Source organism: Curcuma longa, chromosome 9 (genome assembly GCF_044706935.1).
Source record: "Curcuma longa cultivar G26 ecotype Majalengka, Jawa Barat chromosome 9, ITB_CL_G26_1.1, whole genome shotgun sequence".
NCBI classification, from domain to species: domain Eukaryota; kingdom Viridiplantae; phylum Streptophyta; class Magnoliopsida; order Zingiberales; family Zingiberaceae; genus Curcuma; species Curcuma longa.
In genome coordinates, this window is record NC_133869.1 from 5,159,528 (window position 1) to 5,175,500 (window position 15,973).

The 15,973-nt window shown below is 37.2% G+C and overlaps 1 protein-coding gene and 1 pseudogene across 1 annotated transcript; one reads left to right on the forward strand and one right to left on the reverse strand.

The window, feature by feature from the left end:
- The first annotated feature begins 2,798 nt into the window (after positions 1–2,798).
- On the forward strand, positions 2,799–4,031 carry LOC141834978 (uncharacterized). Its single transcript, XM_074722384.1, has 2 exons — positions 2,799–3,047; positions 3,128–4,031. The coding sequence occupies exons 1-2, from the start codon at positions 2,838–2,840 to the stop codon at positions 3,872–3,874; spliced, it is 957 nt and encodes a 318-aa protein (XP_074578485.1). The 5' UTR covers positions 2,799–2,837; the 3' UTR covers positions 3,875–4,031.
- A 1,182-nt stretch (positions 4,032–5,213) lies between these two features.
- On the reverse strand, positions 5,214–8,426 carry LOC141835188 (receptor-like protein EIX2; annotated as a pseudogene).
- Between the last annotated feature and the right edge of the window lie 7,547 nt (positions 8,427–15,973).

The window sequence follows — 15,973 nt, forward strand, 5'->3', positions numbered from 1 at the left end:
AAGTGGTTATGAAAAGCTTGTAAGCTTTGAATGAAGTTATAAAGGGCAATCCTTTGGCATACTTAGTTATGTGAGTATTCTTTATAACATTCACCTAGTGTAGTTTGTTAACTATATAAATATTCATGAAAAATCAAGGTAGTAATACACAAGGTCAATCCACAGGTCACCAATATGAATACCGAGGATAAGAAAAGCCTATGTGTAAGATTGCTCCGGTTAATCAAATAAGGTTGTTGGTTTAAAGCTGGTCTACCAATCACATCAATTAGCATTTGAGAGGTCTTCATTATATAAAGGTTCAAATCTATTAGATATTTTTATTTATGTATAAGGCTTACTGCTTGATAATTGAAAGCTTTCAAATTCATTTTTTATGGAAATGGTGAAGGATTGTTGGTGATTTCCATAGAATGGAAAAGAATAGAAGTAATAAGGAAGCAAAACAGTTGTGTCTCTTCAATTGTATTCCTTCATGTATTGATGTCTTTTGAAATTTGAATGAAAGGTTATGATCCAAAAGACATGTCCTTTCATTGACAATGATTTATGTATTGGTGACTCTACTTTTGATGCTTGAATGAAAGGTTATGATCCAAAAGACATATTCTTTCATTGACAATAATTCAAACACTATAAAATATCATTCTACACAAACAATTCAAAATCTTTATAACAAAAATCTTTTCTCTCAAAATCACTTGCTTTCAAAGTGTTGTTTGTATATTGTTGTACTGTAGTAATAATATACAAATATTCAATTGTCGAGTTTGAATAAATCCAATGTATTCGGGGTTATTTTCAAGCGTGTCACTTTGGAAACAACATTATTAAGAAATCCATTGTACCTTAGAGGAATAATTGCTTAGTCTGAGTGTATCACCGTGGATGGGAGCAAATAGTTTCTTAAGGAAAACGAATGTACGCGCCTTAGATTCATTATCTAATTTATTGAAGGATTTATGAAGTTTCTCGATAGTGGTAATTCCCTGACAAGAGTTGAATTGAAGAAGCAAAGTCCTACAACAATTGACAGTAGCAACAATAGTTTCTTGACAAAAATAGAATCGACCAAATTTTCCACCAATGTAGTGTAGCCAGGGAATTGAAGGTTTGACAAAGTGGACTCAAGTGTTATGAGAACTTGCGAGTAAATGGAATTTTGACATTCACATTCTTGAAAAAATATTAGGTGATGATAAGCTCAAGTGTTTGATCAAAGAACAATAGATTTAAATTGCAATTGAAATTAAAGCTCAATTTTGAATAAAATTCAAGAAGATTCAATTGATTGGATATAATTCTTAATCGAATGAAAGGTTAAGTAAACTTGAGAGTCGATTGAAAATTCTTTGTTCACAAATAGATTATTTCTATTTGAATTTCAATGCTCAAATGACTATGTAAATTTTCAGTCAAATTGGTCTAGGCAACTAACATTTCGTTGTTGACTCACATTAATTGTTATGCAATTTCAATCAACTAGAGAATATGTGTTGATGATTAGAAGTGTTTACAAACTACCCGTCGACAAGATAAGATTATTATCTTGTTCATAAGAGTTGATTGGGTGTTTGAGCAATTGACCAGATATGCACACAGTTGGTTGATGCACTAGTCATTGAAAGGTAAAGTTAATTCCACTAGATTCAAGTAAAACTAATGGTCAAAAGTTATCCCACATGCGAACTCGTAGATATAAATAGAGAGACAAAGGGACCTCGATGCATAACTCTCATACAACTCGAACACTCTCATTCATTCTATTCTTCATTGCTTCAACAACTTCTAGAGCTCTAAAGTATTCTTGTAGGTTTAGCAATAGACTATGCTACTCAGTCTCTCATTTCCAGAATAACTAGCCATATCTGTTTGCTTTGATGACATGAATAAACTGTGCAAACTTTAGAATCAGTACAAATGTTGAAGATTGATCAGTCTAATCTCAATTTGCCTCCACTTATTGACCCACAGTTCTTTCTAGCCACTCAACTAGGAACACTTGATGATACTTGCACAACATTATCCAAAACAATCTATAAAATGTCTTAATTAATCAGGCAAAAGAAGTAAGAAATTTACTACTCTTCAGATCTAAAAGAGTTGTTCATTGATTCAGCAAAAAAGATATTTATTTTAGCTTTTTTGGTTGCATGAACTTGATCTAACCAAATGAAGGGTGATGAGAGCATCAAGCATGCATCTATGGTGTGTGAGTTGCATGATCTTGAATGGATCATTACTCCCCTATTTCTTAACCAAATCTCATGATTTCAAGTTCTAAGGATTCTTCTGTTACTCTACTTTAATATGAAACAAAAATCGTTGGATAAGGATCTCTGTGGTTCTCTCTGAAGTTCTTGAACTCTGACAAACTCACACAAAGGTCTCGATTCGACCTTTACGCATTCAAAATTCAATTTATCACTGATAACTCAACCAATTCTCCTGAATCCAGACTCGTTTGAAAGCCAAGTTCAATAGCTGTAGAGTGATGAAAATTTTGGGGAATTTAGTTGAATATTTCTTGAGTTATTGTCCTGCAAAGTGAGAAAAGAAGCACACTCTATCCAAGTCCAAAACTCCCTGCCCACCCACACTACAACCTGGCCGCTGGCCTTAACTCCATCTTGACCGTTGGTAGCATCCCATCTGAGGGCTCACATTTGAAGGCGGCTGGGGGAGCGATCCGTGGGAAGAACCCGTGAGCCAATCAGCTTTCGTCGTTCTCCCTTCAGTCTTATATTTAAATCCTTCCTCCTCCGGCTTCTTAACCATCTCTTCAATCGACCCCCAGATCTGTGTCTTAGATCCGGCCAAGTACCAGAGGTCCCGGGATGGCGCAGGAAGAGGTAGAAGTCGCCACGGCGGCCGGTGAAACCTTGGTTGATCCGTCCAGTGCTGAAGTCCCGGCTGAAGGCGGCGCGGAGGCTGCCGAAGCGCATCCGGCCGGCGATGTCAATCCTCCCAAGGAAAAGAAGGAGCCCAAGCCTAAGAAGAAGCCGTCAGGTCCCCGGAAGCTCTCCTCACACCCGCCCTACGCTGAGGTAACAACAGTATCTCCCTCGTCGATTGGATCTTGGTCTAGGATAAATCTCGATTGTGAGTTTCTAGTCGGGATATGTAGATGATTACCGAGGCGATCGTGACGTTGAAGGAGCGTGCTGGATCGAGCCAGTACGCAATCGGCAAGTACATCGAGGACAAGCAGAAGGATCACCTCCCTGGGAACTTTAGGAAGATCCTCCTCGGCCAGCTGAAGAAGCTCGTGGCCGCTGGAAAGCTGAAGAAGGTAAAGAATTCATACAAGCTCCCTGGTGCTCCGGCCACATCTTCCTCGGCTGCCCTGGCCAAGCCGAAGGCAAAGCCTAAGTCCAAATCGAAGCCTAAGCCTAAAACCGTCCCTAAGAAACCCATTGCGAAGCCTGCTACAGCTAAGCCCAAGGCTAGCCCGGCAGCGGCCAAGTCCAAGTCGAAGCCTGCTACAGCCGCCAATCCCAAAGCCAAGGCGGCTCCTGCTGCTAAAACAAAGTCTAATTCGGATCCGAAGGCGAAGGCTAAGCCAGCAAAGGCTGCTAAGTCCAAGGCGCAGCCTGCTCCGCCAGCGGCGAACTCGAAGGTTAAGCCTAAAGCACCAGCGGCGGCCAAACCTAAGCCGAAGCCTAAGTCAAAGCCTGCGGCCGCAAAGTCCAAGCCAGCCGTGACACGATCGAAAGCAAAGTCCCCCGCACCGGCTTCTAAGGCGCCAAAGACATCGACGAAGGACACACCGTCGAAGAAGCCAGCGCCGCCGAAGAAGGCTCCGGCCGCATCCAAGAGGAAGGCGGCAGCGCCTCCGGCGAAGAAAGCGCCGGCGAAGAAGGCGAGGAAGTAGGCCGATGATTTTAGTTGTTTTATATTTTTTTCCTTTTGTTAATTTCTTTGTTGAAGTGGCTGTTTAATGTAAATCTGGCCAAGCGTTAAGGGTATGATAATGATATCGAAGGATCGTTGTATCGCATTACTTAGAAAGAGAGTTAGCCGTTTGCTTACTGTGTGAGGTGTGCAGTCTCGTCTCTTCGCTTCGTGTGTACCGACAGTCTCTCGGGATTGTTGTGAATTGACTGGTCAACCTTTGAAGATTCTTTTGATTAATAGAGTTGATTCAGCGAACAAATAGGAAGAAATATTATTATCAGATAGGAATAACTCCTCCAAATAGAAGAGATTGTACAAAGCATCTGATATATGTCTAGAAAATTCATTGTATGACAGATTCAACAATAACAAGCTAGAGAGGTTAGGTTGCCCAAAAAATCTAGTACACATCCAAAATATCCATTAGATGACAAATCCGGCCAAATGTAATATGCTAGCAAGGTTGCCCAAAAAATCTGGTATATGTCCAAAATATCCAGTAGGTGACAAACCCAAATGTAACAAGCCAGTGAGGTGGTTCATGCTCAAATTAAGGCATCTCTCCAGTGATATGATTTCAAGATAAATTAATCTAAATACTACAAGGGGAAAAAATTGCACATGCTTAAAGGTACCTCTCCAATTATATAATTTGCAACTAAATTTAGATACTCCAGATGGATTTTTAAGATTATTCTAAACATTAATCCAATTTTTTTACTATTGTTGTATCTTATGCAATGCGTTTTTAGTGATGCAGAACCTTGGACATGTTCCTTGAAGACCAATGGCAGATATAGAGTATGAGACAACAAAGTGATGAGTGGATGCAAGTTCTTTCTGGGCCTTTATGCAACTTTTGTTGTATTTCTTGTTTGCTTTTGCTGTAGTTAAATTATGGGCATCTCGTTGTTATAATAAAACTATTTGGATGTGTATATTCTGCAAAGGGATAAAGAACTCGACATTTTCCCCATTTCTTAAGCTACATCAGCATTCAAATCGAACTCATGCAATAGGACTGGATCTTTTGAAGTTTGGGTTTGATTTGCTACGTAGATCCTCAAGTTTTTCTAGTTGAATCAGACCAGAATTTTCTATTAATCGAACTCATTTCATCCTCAAATTGGAGCATGGAGATTGTTTGAAATCTCAATACTCTGTTGCGGTAGAACTCTCTCATACTGTTTGACTTCTCTTTTTTTCAAAAAAATTAACATTTAGATTCTTGTGAGAATGAAAAAAAAAAACTTTACAAGTAATTAATTAATGACGCACCAAAGTACTGTATATAATACTTAATATGTTGCCTGATTATTGATTACCAAAATGACCATTACATAAAGATGTTCAAAATATTAAATTACATCTCTATTTTTCTTCTTTTTTTTTGTAGAGCAAAAATATCATAGAATAACATCATCACACCATGCTATAGCTTCAGCTTTTATCGTTTCAACTTTCACACCACACTTTCATCATACACAATTATAACATTCACAACAACTAAATATGATCAACTATATAATAAGGAAGCAATCATATCCCTCTTCGCTACTTGAAAGTTCAAGGGCTTAAGCTCATTTTTGCCATTTCAACTTCAGCTTTGCAATCTTCAGCGAGAGTTGCACATACACCCAATCATACATCTTGTCCACCAACTGGAAGAGAGCAACCTTTATGGACTTTTTCATCATAATCATGCCAAAATATGCCCAAAAACCAACTATGAACCCCATCACAATGAAGGTATAATTCAGAACTCTTTCAAGCTTGTCACCTTCTTCATTTTCTCCTATTTGAGATGGTGAATGATTAGCAGTGTCATCACCAGGACACTTTGGAAGTGGCACACCACAAAGGCCCTCATTGCCGGCATAGGTCGAGTCATTGAAGGTTGACAATTGACCTCCTGTTGGGATTCTTCCTGACAAGTTGTTGTAGGAGAGATTCAAGAAGCTGAGAAAGGTCAAAGAAGATAGGTCAAAAGGAATTTCTCCCATGAGACGGTTCACCGACAAGTCAAGAGACTCCAATTCTGACATGGCACCAATATTTTCTGGAATCCTTCCTGTCAAATGGTTGTTGGATAAGTTAAGGAAGTACAAGCCATGTAGCTTCGTGATCCCTTGTGGAATCTCACCAGAAAGCTCATTGTTCGAGAGGTCTATGCTTGCCACTGCACTAAGAGCCTTAGTGTATTCATTGGTCAACCCTTTTGCAGTTATAAGAATGTTATCTCTGAATTCATATTCTACCTCCTTCGGCAGGTAGGCATGAGGATAATAAAATCGATAGCTAAAACGCAATAGATCAGTGTAGTTTTGTCCCACACCCATAGAACTAAAATTTGCAATAGTGGATGGTATACTCCCAATAAGATTGTTGGATGAAAGATCCAAAATTTGGAGGAGAGCAAGATTTCCTATACTCATTGGAATAGCACCATGGAATGAATTTGAACTTAAACGTAAAAACTTTAGGAACGGGAAGCTCCTTCCCACCCAATCTGGTATTTCACCAGAAAATTTATTCCCACCAAGGTCAAGAGTTACTAATTCATCGCAATTTCTTAAGATAGAAGGAAATGGTCCTGACAAATTGTTATCATTCATGTGCAGGGAGTGCAAACTACTTGAATATGAGCCATTGCAATTTGGGACCTCGCCTGATAAGTAATTGTTGGATAGGTGTAGTAACTCTAACCTAGTGAAATTGCAAAAGAATGCTGGCAAACTACCATGGATATAGTTATTAGACAACTTTAATTCTTCAACATGTTCAAAATTTGCATAGCTTAATGGAATTGTTCCTTCAAAGGAATTATTTGATAGATCCATAGAGATAGATATACTAGAAGGTAACTGACCATTCAAATTGTTTGAGCTTATGTCAAGTTGTAATTGTGAATTATTGAAAATGAAATCCGAGAACCAATCTGGAATATTTCCATAAAGTCCAACTCCAGATAAAGATAAGTCTTCCAAAGTTGTTTGTGTTTGAATCCAGGAAGGAAATCTAGTTCCCAAATGACAATAGCTCATATCGATAATCTCGGCATGAAAAGGAGGAAGCCAATCATCTGATAAAATCAAATTCAAGGAGTTATAAGATGTATCCAACCTCAATAAGTTGGTGAGCTGGGAGAAGTGAGCATATATCATGTTGCCCTGTAATGAATTCCATGAGATATACAAGATTGCAGTTGAGCTAATTGCCCAAGACTGAAAGGGATTGACCCACTGAACTTATTGCCATGAATGTTAAAGTTCCATAACTTGGATCCTTGTGGACATTTAGACAAACCATCAAGTAGATTTGTTAGTTCTCCACCAATATTATTCCCAGATAAATCCAAAACCTTCAAGTTGCATAGATCACCCAAACTCATTGGAATGCTGCCCCATCAAGTTATTCTGTGATGCTTCAAAATACCATAAGTTGTGAAGTCTGTCAATATTTTCAGGTATTTGACCAGAAAAATTATTATAAGATAGGTATAATGCCTCCAAATTGACGAGATTACCCAAAACATCCGGTATAAGTCCAGAAAACTCATTATGTGACACATCCAAATATAACAAGCTAGAGAGGTTGCCCATGCTGAGAGGTATCTCTCCAGTGATATGATTATAAGACAAATCTAAATCCTCCAAGGAACTAAGGTTGGCCATGCTCAAAAATATCACATTAGTAATATAATTCCCAGATAAATCGAGAGACTCAAGATGAAAAAGACTTCTCATATTCAATGGAACTTTTGTTAAAGAATTACCAACTAGTGCCAAATGCTTCAACTTTGTAGTGACATTCACTGAAATATTTTCTTCTATTTGATTTCTTGATAAATTGTTTGTGTAAGCTCGTATTGCATCTTGTGGCCAAGTAGTTGCCAAAGAGAGATTGACACAACTCATGTCTAGAAATTCTAGAGAAGTTAGGTGGGAGAGCCAACTTAGGTCATTTGACCATAGTAGAGAAGAATACCAAGGATGCCGAAAACAACAACTAAGCTTGAGGAAGCTTAGGTTAGAAAGGTTGCCTAGTTGTTGTGGAATTAATCCATTAAAGTTGGCATTGGAGAGGTCAAGATGTTCCAAATGGACAAGTGAGGAAATCATAGTAGGCATTTGGGTTGAGAAGTTGTTGAAGCTTAAATCCAAGTATTTTAAATGCTTCAATTTAAACAAAGCAGGATTTACCTTACTTTTGTAGACAAAAAAACCATATAGACCAACTGGGAAGCGAAGGTCAAGTTTATTGACATGGCCAGTGGTGTTGTCACAAGCAATTCCTCTCCACTTGCAACAATCATAACCAGTCCAAGAAGAAAGCCAGTGATCAGATTCATACAAGTCAGATTTGATAGCAAGTAGAGCTCTCCTTTCACTCTCCAAGCAACTGATCCCCTTAGATGCATTTGGATGATCATCACAGCATGCTCTCGTGCTAAACAATAAGATGAGTAGGAAGAGAATAGCATGCTTAGAGGAAATATAGCTGCCCTTACAACCACAACTAATAGCCATACAGTGATTATGGAAGAGTAGCTAGATTGAATCATAAATTGAAGGAAAAAACCATACTTAACATGTATATATAATATACACACACAAGGCCCTTTCAATCATGTGTGGAAGTAAGTTTGATTTTTTTTTTCTTTTGAAAAATGAATTGGATGACTTCTATAAAAGATTATGACTATGACAGATTGATAATACCGTGAAGAAGGGGTTTGCTTAACTTCTATAAAATGTTAACAAATTGATAGATATGCATAATTAAGAAACTTTCAGTGCCTTGACTACGATTATGATTAGAATTAGAAATAATCTTTGTTATGTTTTATTATAATTGTGACTATGATAGATTGATAATACCGTGAAGAAGGGGTTTGCTTAACTTCTATAAAATATTAACAAATTGATAGATATGCATAATTAAGAAACTTTCAGTGCCTTGACTACGATTATGATTAGGACTAGAAATAATCTTTGTTATGTTTTATTATAATTGTCAAGTTGATTTATAATTTAATATTTCTCTATTAAAATTAATCACCTCATTAAATATTTTCCACAATACATTTAAATATGAATATGACATGCCCTTATCTTCGTTTGTAAAACCACCAGTCATGTGGTCAGTATAAAGTCAAAGTCTCCTTGAATCAATGCCAGCTTTGTTTAGTCAAAGTCTTTATTTTGTAAAATTATCCTACAATCAATGCTAGCTTTAGTTTAGCTAGTCAAAGTCTTGTTTTGTAGAATGTATTAATTATTTTAATTATATTAATTATTGATCCGGTCATTTCTTCACTTCAAAATATATTTGAACAGTTTAAAATATATAAATTTTTTTTATAACATATATAGAAAAATTAAAATTGTTTTCGGATGATCCTCTTAGACAGAATACTCTAGTGCTAAACAATAAGATCATTAGAAGAAAATGACATGTTTTGATAAATTAATTAGAATGGCCCTTGCAACCACAACTAATAGTCATTGAGTGATTAAGGAAGATTAGTTAGATTGACTCACGAGTTGAAGGAAAGACCATACTTAACTTAGCTTGTATGTATATACACACACAAGGTCCATTCACTTGCACGAAAGTAAGTTAGATTTTATTTAATTAATTAATTATTTTTTGTTGTTGGAAAATGAATTGGATGACTTTGTCACTATGACCATGACATACACGATGACTATACCGTGAAGAACCACAACTAATAGTCATTGAGTGATTAAGGAAGATTAGTTAGATTGACTCACGAGTTGAAGGAAAGACCATACTTAGCTTGTATGTATATACACACACAAGGTCCATTCACTTGCAGGAAAGAAGTTAGATTTTATTTAATTAATTAATTATTTTTTGTTGTTGGAAAATGAATTGGATGACTTTGTCGCTATGAGCATGACATACACGATGACTATACCGTGAAGAAGGGGTTTGCTTAATTAACTTTCACACAATCTTTACAATTAATAGATATGCGTAAGAAATTTTCCTAATGACATGGCTAGTGGTGTTGTTGCAACTCACAAGCAACTCCTCTCCACTTGCAACGCTCACTACAAAAAAATAACCAATCTGCGACGAAATCTGGGACGAATTTTAACAAAAAATTCGTCCCAAAAAATTTGGCGACGAATTTTGCAACGAAATAAAATTAGTCGCAATCAAGTCGTCGCCAAAAATCTGCGACGAAATCCTCACAATTGTCGCCATTTTTTGCGACGAACTCAAAATTTCGTCGCCAAATTCGTCGCCAATTGGCGACGAATTTTAGAGTTCGTCGCCAATTGGGGACGAAAATATTTTCGTCGCCAATTGGCGACGAAAACTGTTCCGTCGCCAATTGGCGACGAACTCTAAAATTCATCGCCAATTGGCGACGAACTCTAAAATTCGTCGCCAATTGGCGACAAAAACAGTTTCGTCGCCAATTGGCGACGAACTTTATTCGTCGCCAATTGGCGACGAACTCAAAAATTCGTCGCCAATTGGCGACGAATATTGGAGTCAGATTTAAATCGAGAAACTACAGGAGGGTGAAAAGATAACGGAATACACAGAAGAACTTAAAGAAATTGGAGTCAGATTTGATTTTACGGATGCATCAGAATATATTGGCACCCTCACAGAGAACCAATTCAAGGGGATTATCAAGGATAACTACTATACACCTCAACACTTCTGGTTTGAGTTGCTTGACCATTCTCAGACAAGAGCTTTAATTGAAACTTTTGTGTCTTTACCTTCATCCTTCGACACCAGAGGAGTTCCTGCAAAAATATTCTGACCTGCAGCATCAGTTACCATCCTCTTGCGTTCTGCATTTTTCCTAAATCCACAAATTCAAACATATTAACATATATTTCATTAATAATTTTTTTTTAAATCATCAACACTTGTTATAACGTTTAGGGTTTAAGAGGTTTAGGATTTAGGAGGAGGATTTAGGGTTTAAGAGGTTTACGATTTAGGAGGAGGATTTAGGCCTTAGGGTTTAGAATTTAAGATTTAAGAATTTTTAAAAGTTTATGATTTATAGGTTACGTGTTTACGAGTTTAGGTTTTTATGATTTAGTGATTTTTTAAGGTTTAGGGGGTTTTGGGTTTAGGTTTAGGTTTTAGATTTTAGTGAATTTTGAAGGTTTAGGGGGTTTAGGATTTTTGGGTTTAGTTGTAGTTTAGGGTTTAGTCTTTAGTCTTTAGGTTTAGGAGGTTTAGGGTTTTTGAGTTTAAGTTTAGGATTTAAGATTTATGATTTTTTAAGAGTTTAACATTTATTGTTTAAGAGTTTACGAGTTTAGGTTTTTATGATTTAGTGAATATTTAAGGTTTAGGGGGTTTAGGATTTTTGGGTTTAGTTGTAGGTTTTAGGGTTTAGTCTTTAGTCAAATTATTTTTTAAGGTTTAGGATTTTTGGGTTTAGGATTTAGGGTTTGAGGAATTAGGGTTTAATAGATATAGGATTTAGTGAGAGGATTTAGGGGGTTTAGGGTTTGAGGAATTAGGGTTTAGTGTTTAGGGGCTTTAGAGTTAGTTTATGATTTATTGTTTAAAGGTTTACGAGTTTAGGTTTTTATGGATTAATAATTTTTTAAGATTTAGGGGGTTTAGGGTTTTTGGATTTAAGATTAGGATTTAGGGTTTGAGGAATTAGGGTGTAAGAGGTTTAGGATTTAGAGGGAGGATTTAGGAGTCTAGGGTTTGAGGAATTAGGGTTTAGTGTTTAGGGGCTTTAGAGTTTATGATTTATTGTTTAAGGGTTTACGAGTTTAATTATGTTTTTATGGATTAATGATTTTTTAAGGTTTAGGGGTTTAGAATTTTTGGGTTTAGGTTTAGGATTTAGGGTTTGATGAATTAGGATTTTGTGTTTTTTCTTTGAACAGGAGAACTAATTAACAGATGTAGGAGGCGTCCATGTTTTTTTTCCTACTGGAGACACCAATTTAATATACAACATCATCTAAATTATAAATCACAAAACAGAAATAAATTTAAATTATTTGCTAAGTGCTACAATGATGTCGATCACAATTGGTTGAGAAAATAATTCAAAATCTATACAATTAAACATTCAATGTACAAAAAGTTATTGGATCTAATTATCCAAAAGTTAACAGGCATTTGAAGTTTAACAGGCAATATAGACTAATATTTTGGGCATATATAGTCTTCTCACTATTGTGATAACATTTCATCATGCTTGTTCTTGTTAGTTATTATTAGACTTTCAAATGTTTGCTCAAAATTACAATAGCCAACAGCACTAATGCAGCAATGCTGCTAATTGAAGGTATGCAAGGGCCGGCCAGCCTGCCAGCGCCGGCCAGCGCCGGCCAGGGCCATCCAGCGCCGGCCAGGGCCGCCCAGCGCCGACCAGCGCCGGCCAGGGCCATCCAAGGGCCGGCCAGCGCCGGCCAGCGCCGCCCAGCGCCGGCCAGCGCCGCCCAGCGCCGCCCAGGGCCGCCCAGCGCCGGCCAGCGCCGCCCAGCGCCGGCAACCGACAGCCAGCGACGGCTAGGGGCGGCCAGCGACGCTCGACGGCGAAAATCACAGCAGAAAAGAGGGAAAGCTTACCACGTGAGGAAATCCGGCGGTGAGGGAGAGATCCGGCGACGAGGGAGAGAGATCCGGCGAGAAATCGGCGAGAAAGATCCGGCAGAGAAGACAGAGAGAACCGGCGGCGAGGGAAAGAGATCCGGCGGCGAGGAAGAGAGATCCGGCGGCGAGGAAGAGAGATCCGGCGGCGAGGGAGAGATCCGGCGACGATCCGGCGAGAAATCGGGAGAAATCGCGAGAAAGAGAGAGGCGAAAGAGGGCGGCTGTGCGGCTGTGCGCGTGGGAGAAGAGAAGTGAGCGGACTTAGGGTTTTAGTTAAGTATTTTGCGACGAAACCAAATTCGTCGCAAAATTCGTCGCCAAATTGGCGACGAAAAACCCTATTCGTCGCCAAATTGGCGACGAAAAACCCTATTCGTCGCCAAATTGGCGACGAAACGTTTTATTCGTCGCCAATTTGGCGACGAATATGGTTTTTCGTCGCCAAGTTAGCCTCACAATAAAGAAAAACTTGTTCGGCTAGGGTTTTTTCCAACAAAACCTATTCGTCCCCAAATTCGTCAATTTGGCGACGAATTTAAATATTCGTCGCCGATTTGGCGACGAACATCATTGTTCGTCGCCAATTTGGCGACGAATAAACTTATTCGTCGCCAATTTAGCGATGAATACTCTGTTCGTCGCCAAGTTAGCGTCACATTAAGGAAAAAATTGTTCGGCTAGGTTCTTTTTCCAACAAAAGCTAGTTCGTCCCCAAATTCGTTGCCAATTTGGCAACGAATTTGATTATTCGTCGCCGATTTGGCGACGAACATCATATTCGTCGCCAAATTGGCGACGAACACAATATTCGTCGCCAAATCGGCGACGAATATGACGTTCGTCGCCAAATTAACGTTGGATATGGAAACAATTATTCGGCTGTTGGGTTTTTTGCAACAAATAAATAAATCGTCGCAAAATTCGTCGCCAATTTGGCGACGAAAAATATATTCGTCGCCAATTTGGCGACGAAAAACATTTTCGTCGCCAATTTGGCGACGAAAAATAAATTCGTCGCCAAATTGGCGACGAAAAATTATTCGTCGCCAAATTGGCGACGAAAACGCCAAATTGGCGACGAATATATTTTTCGTCCAAATTGCGACGAATTTAGCGACGATTTATTTTTCCCAACGAACTCAGCAACGAATTAATTTAGTTGCTAAATTGGCGACTAATATTTGGTTCGTCGCTAAATTTGTTGCAGATTAGCGACGAAATATTTATTTGTCCCAAATTTCGTTGCTGATTGGCGACGAATATTATTCGTCCCAAAAATTCGTCCTAAAAACCTGTTTTTTTGTAGTGAATTGATTCCAGATTATTTTTTAAATTTTTCAGCGGTCATAATGAAACATGTCTTGTTCCTTTCACCGTCTTATATTTAATTACTTGGTTCAGAACATGATCTATATGTGTCAGTCCCTACTAGGCTGACTACATCACACTAAGTCCAAACTTACTTTCTTGTCCTATGGATTCAAGTTACTTGTACATGTGTCCAAGAGTATCATACTTTTGACATGTGATGCTTTGACCAAAGATTTTCAGTAACAATCTTAACAAGCAATTACATGGTATACGTCTCTTTTTACAAAGAGCGATGAATCCTCTGTGGACTATTCAAACATCTTCGGACACTTCGACTTAAATCCAATTATCCCGGGTCTACACCTCCTCGGAGATGTTTGCTTAAGATGTCAAAGTATAAGTCTCCATGATCAAGGTGACTTGAATCCCGCAAGTCAAAGAAAACTCGCACTTAAGCTGCACTGAGATCTTCATTGACATATGTATAAATTCATATAAAGTCTCAAGGCAAGTTACTCCAATGAACTAGTTACCTTTAATTAACATCCACGTTTAACTCTCAACATTCAATGTCTTCGGCCAATGAGATTGGCTGCTTGGTAAACCAAAAAGTTTAAAATGTGCTAGTCTCAGCAGAATCGATGACGTCCGTGCTCATCGATTCCTCGACTAAGGATATTTTCAATACATTCATAATTGTACATGTAGAGATGTTCACTAGTTGTTATCCAATTACAAATTCTCTTAGGCTATGAATCGTATTACGGACATTTAGTAAATGAGTTTAAGATTCAATCAAACACATAGAGAATGTGCACTCAAATAGTAAATTTCTATTTATCGAATAAATAGTATAACCATAAGGCGATTGCGACATCTCTCAAAATAACCGTTAATGACTTCAAGATGATATCTCTGAGCACATATAGACTTCAAGATATTTCAGAAATCTGTAGCACTTGAAATATGTCTGATCAGAGCTTTTTAGGTTAATTAATGAGTTTTGATCGAAACCCCTTGATGGACCTAAGAGATTTGAAATTTTGAAAAGTTGACATGTAATGGAAGAGTATAGTGCAATGAAGGTATTTATGATGTTCATGTTTAGTTCCCTATGATAAGTTATGTCTATGTGCCAAATATCTATTTTCGGAGGTTATAACTTTTGACTTGGATATTAAAATTGGATATTCTATGCACCAATTGAAGTTTGTTCAGATATCTACGTGGTGTTGATTTTTAAACACCAAGCCCATTGTGGCGCTGATTTTTATAAAACTAACACTATAACGGTATTGGTTTTTACGTTGTAGTGTTGAATTTTAAAAATCAGCACTACAGTGATATTCATTTTTAAAAATTAGCAATATAGTGGTACTGATATTTAAACACTAGCATTACAACAATATTGGTATTTAAGTTGTAGTCCTAATTTTTTAAAATCAATACCAAAGTGATTTTTTATTTTTTAAATAAAATCAATTTTTATTATTAATTTTATTTTATGATTAGATATTAAAAAAAGAAAAAATATTTTTATTTTTTATTAAAATTTTAAAATAAAAAATAAATAAATTTAGGAGATTATTTATTAAAGTTTAATTTAATTGAAGAGGAAAAAGAAGAGAGGAAAGATGTCAGCCATTGGTCGTAGTAGGGATGACAATGGATCGGATTTGGATTGGAGTCCATATCCTCTGTCTCCATCTTTATCCCCATCCCTATTTATTATATTCATCTACATTTTCATTCACATATCTATCGGAGGATGAATATCCATCCCCATCTCCATATCCATCCAAGAATTGGATATCCTTTATATTAATATTTGTTTTCATTTCATCCAACTACTATCATTTAATAAAATTATATTAGAATTAACACCATATCAAAAAAATATAATTTAATAAAAACAGAATAAACATCTATAGGCTATGAGGGTATTAGAGAGAAGAAGAAAATCAGATTTATTTTCTTATTTTATTTTAATTAGTTGCCGATGAAATAAAAAAATAATTAGTGGATATATATATATATATATATAATTTAATCTAGTATTAGAGTCAGGTATAGGTAATTTTGCTAGACTTAACTCCATACTCATATCTGAAAATCTCCATACCCGATTATCTTATTATTT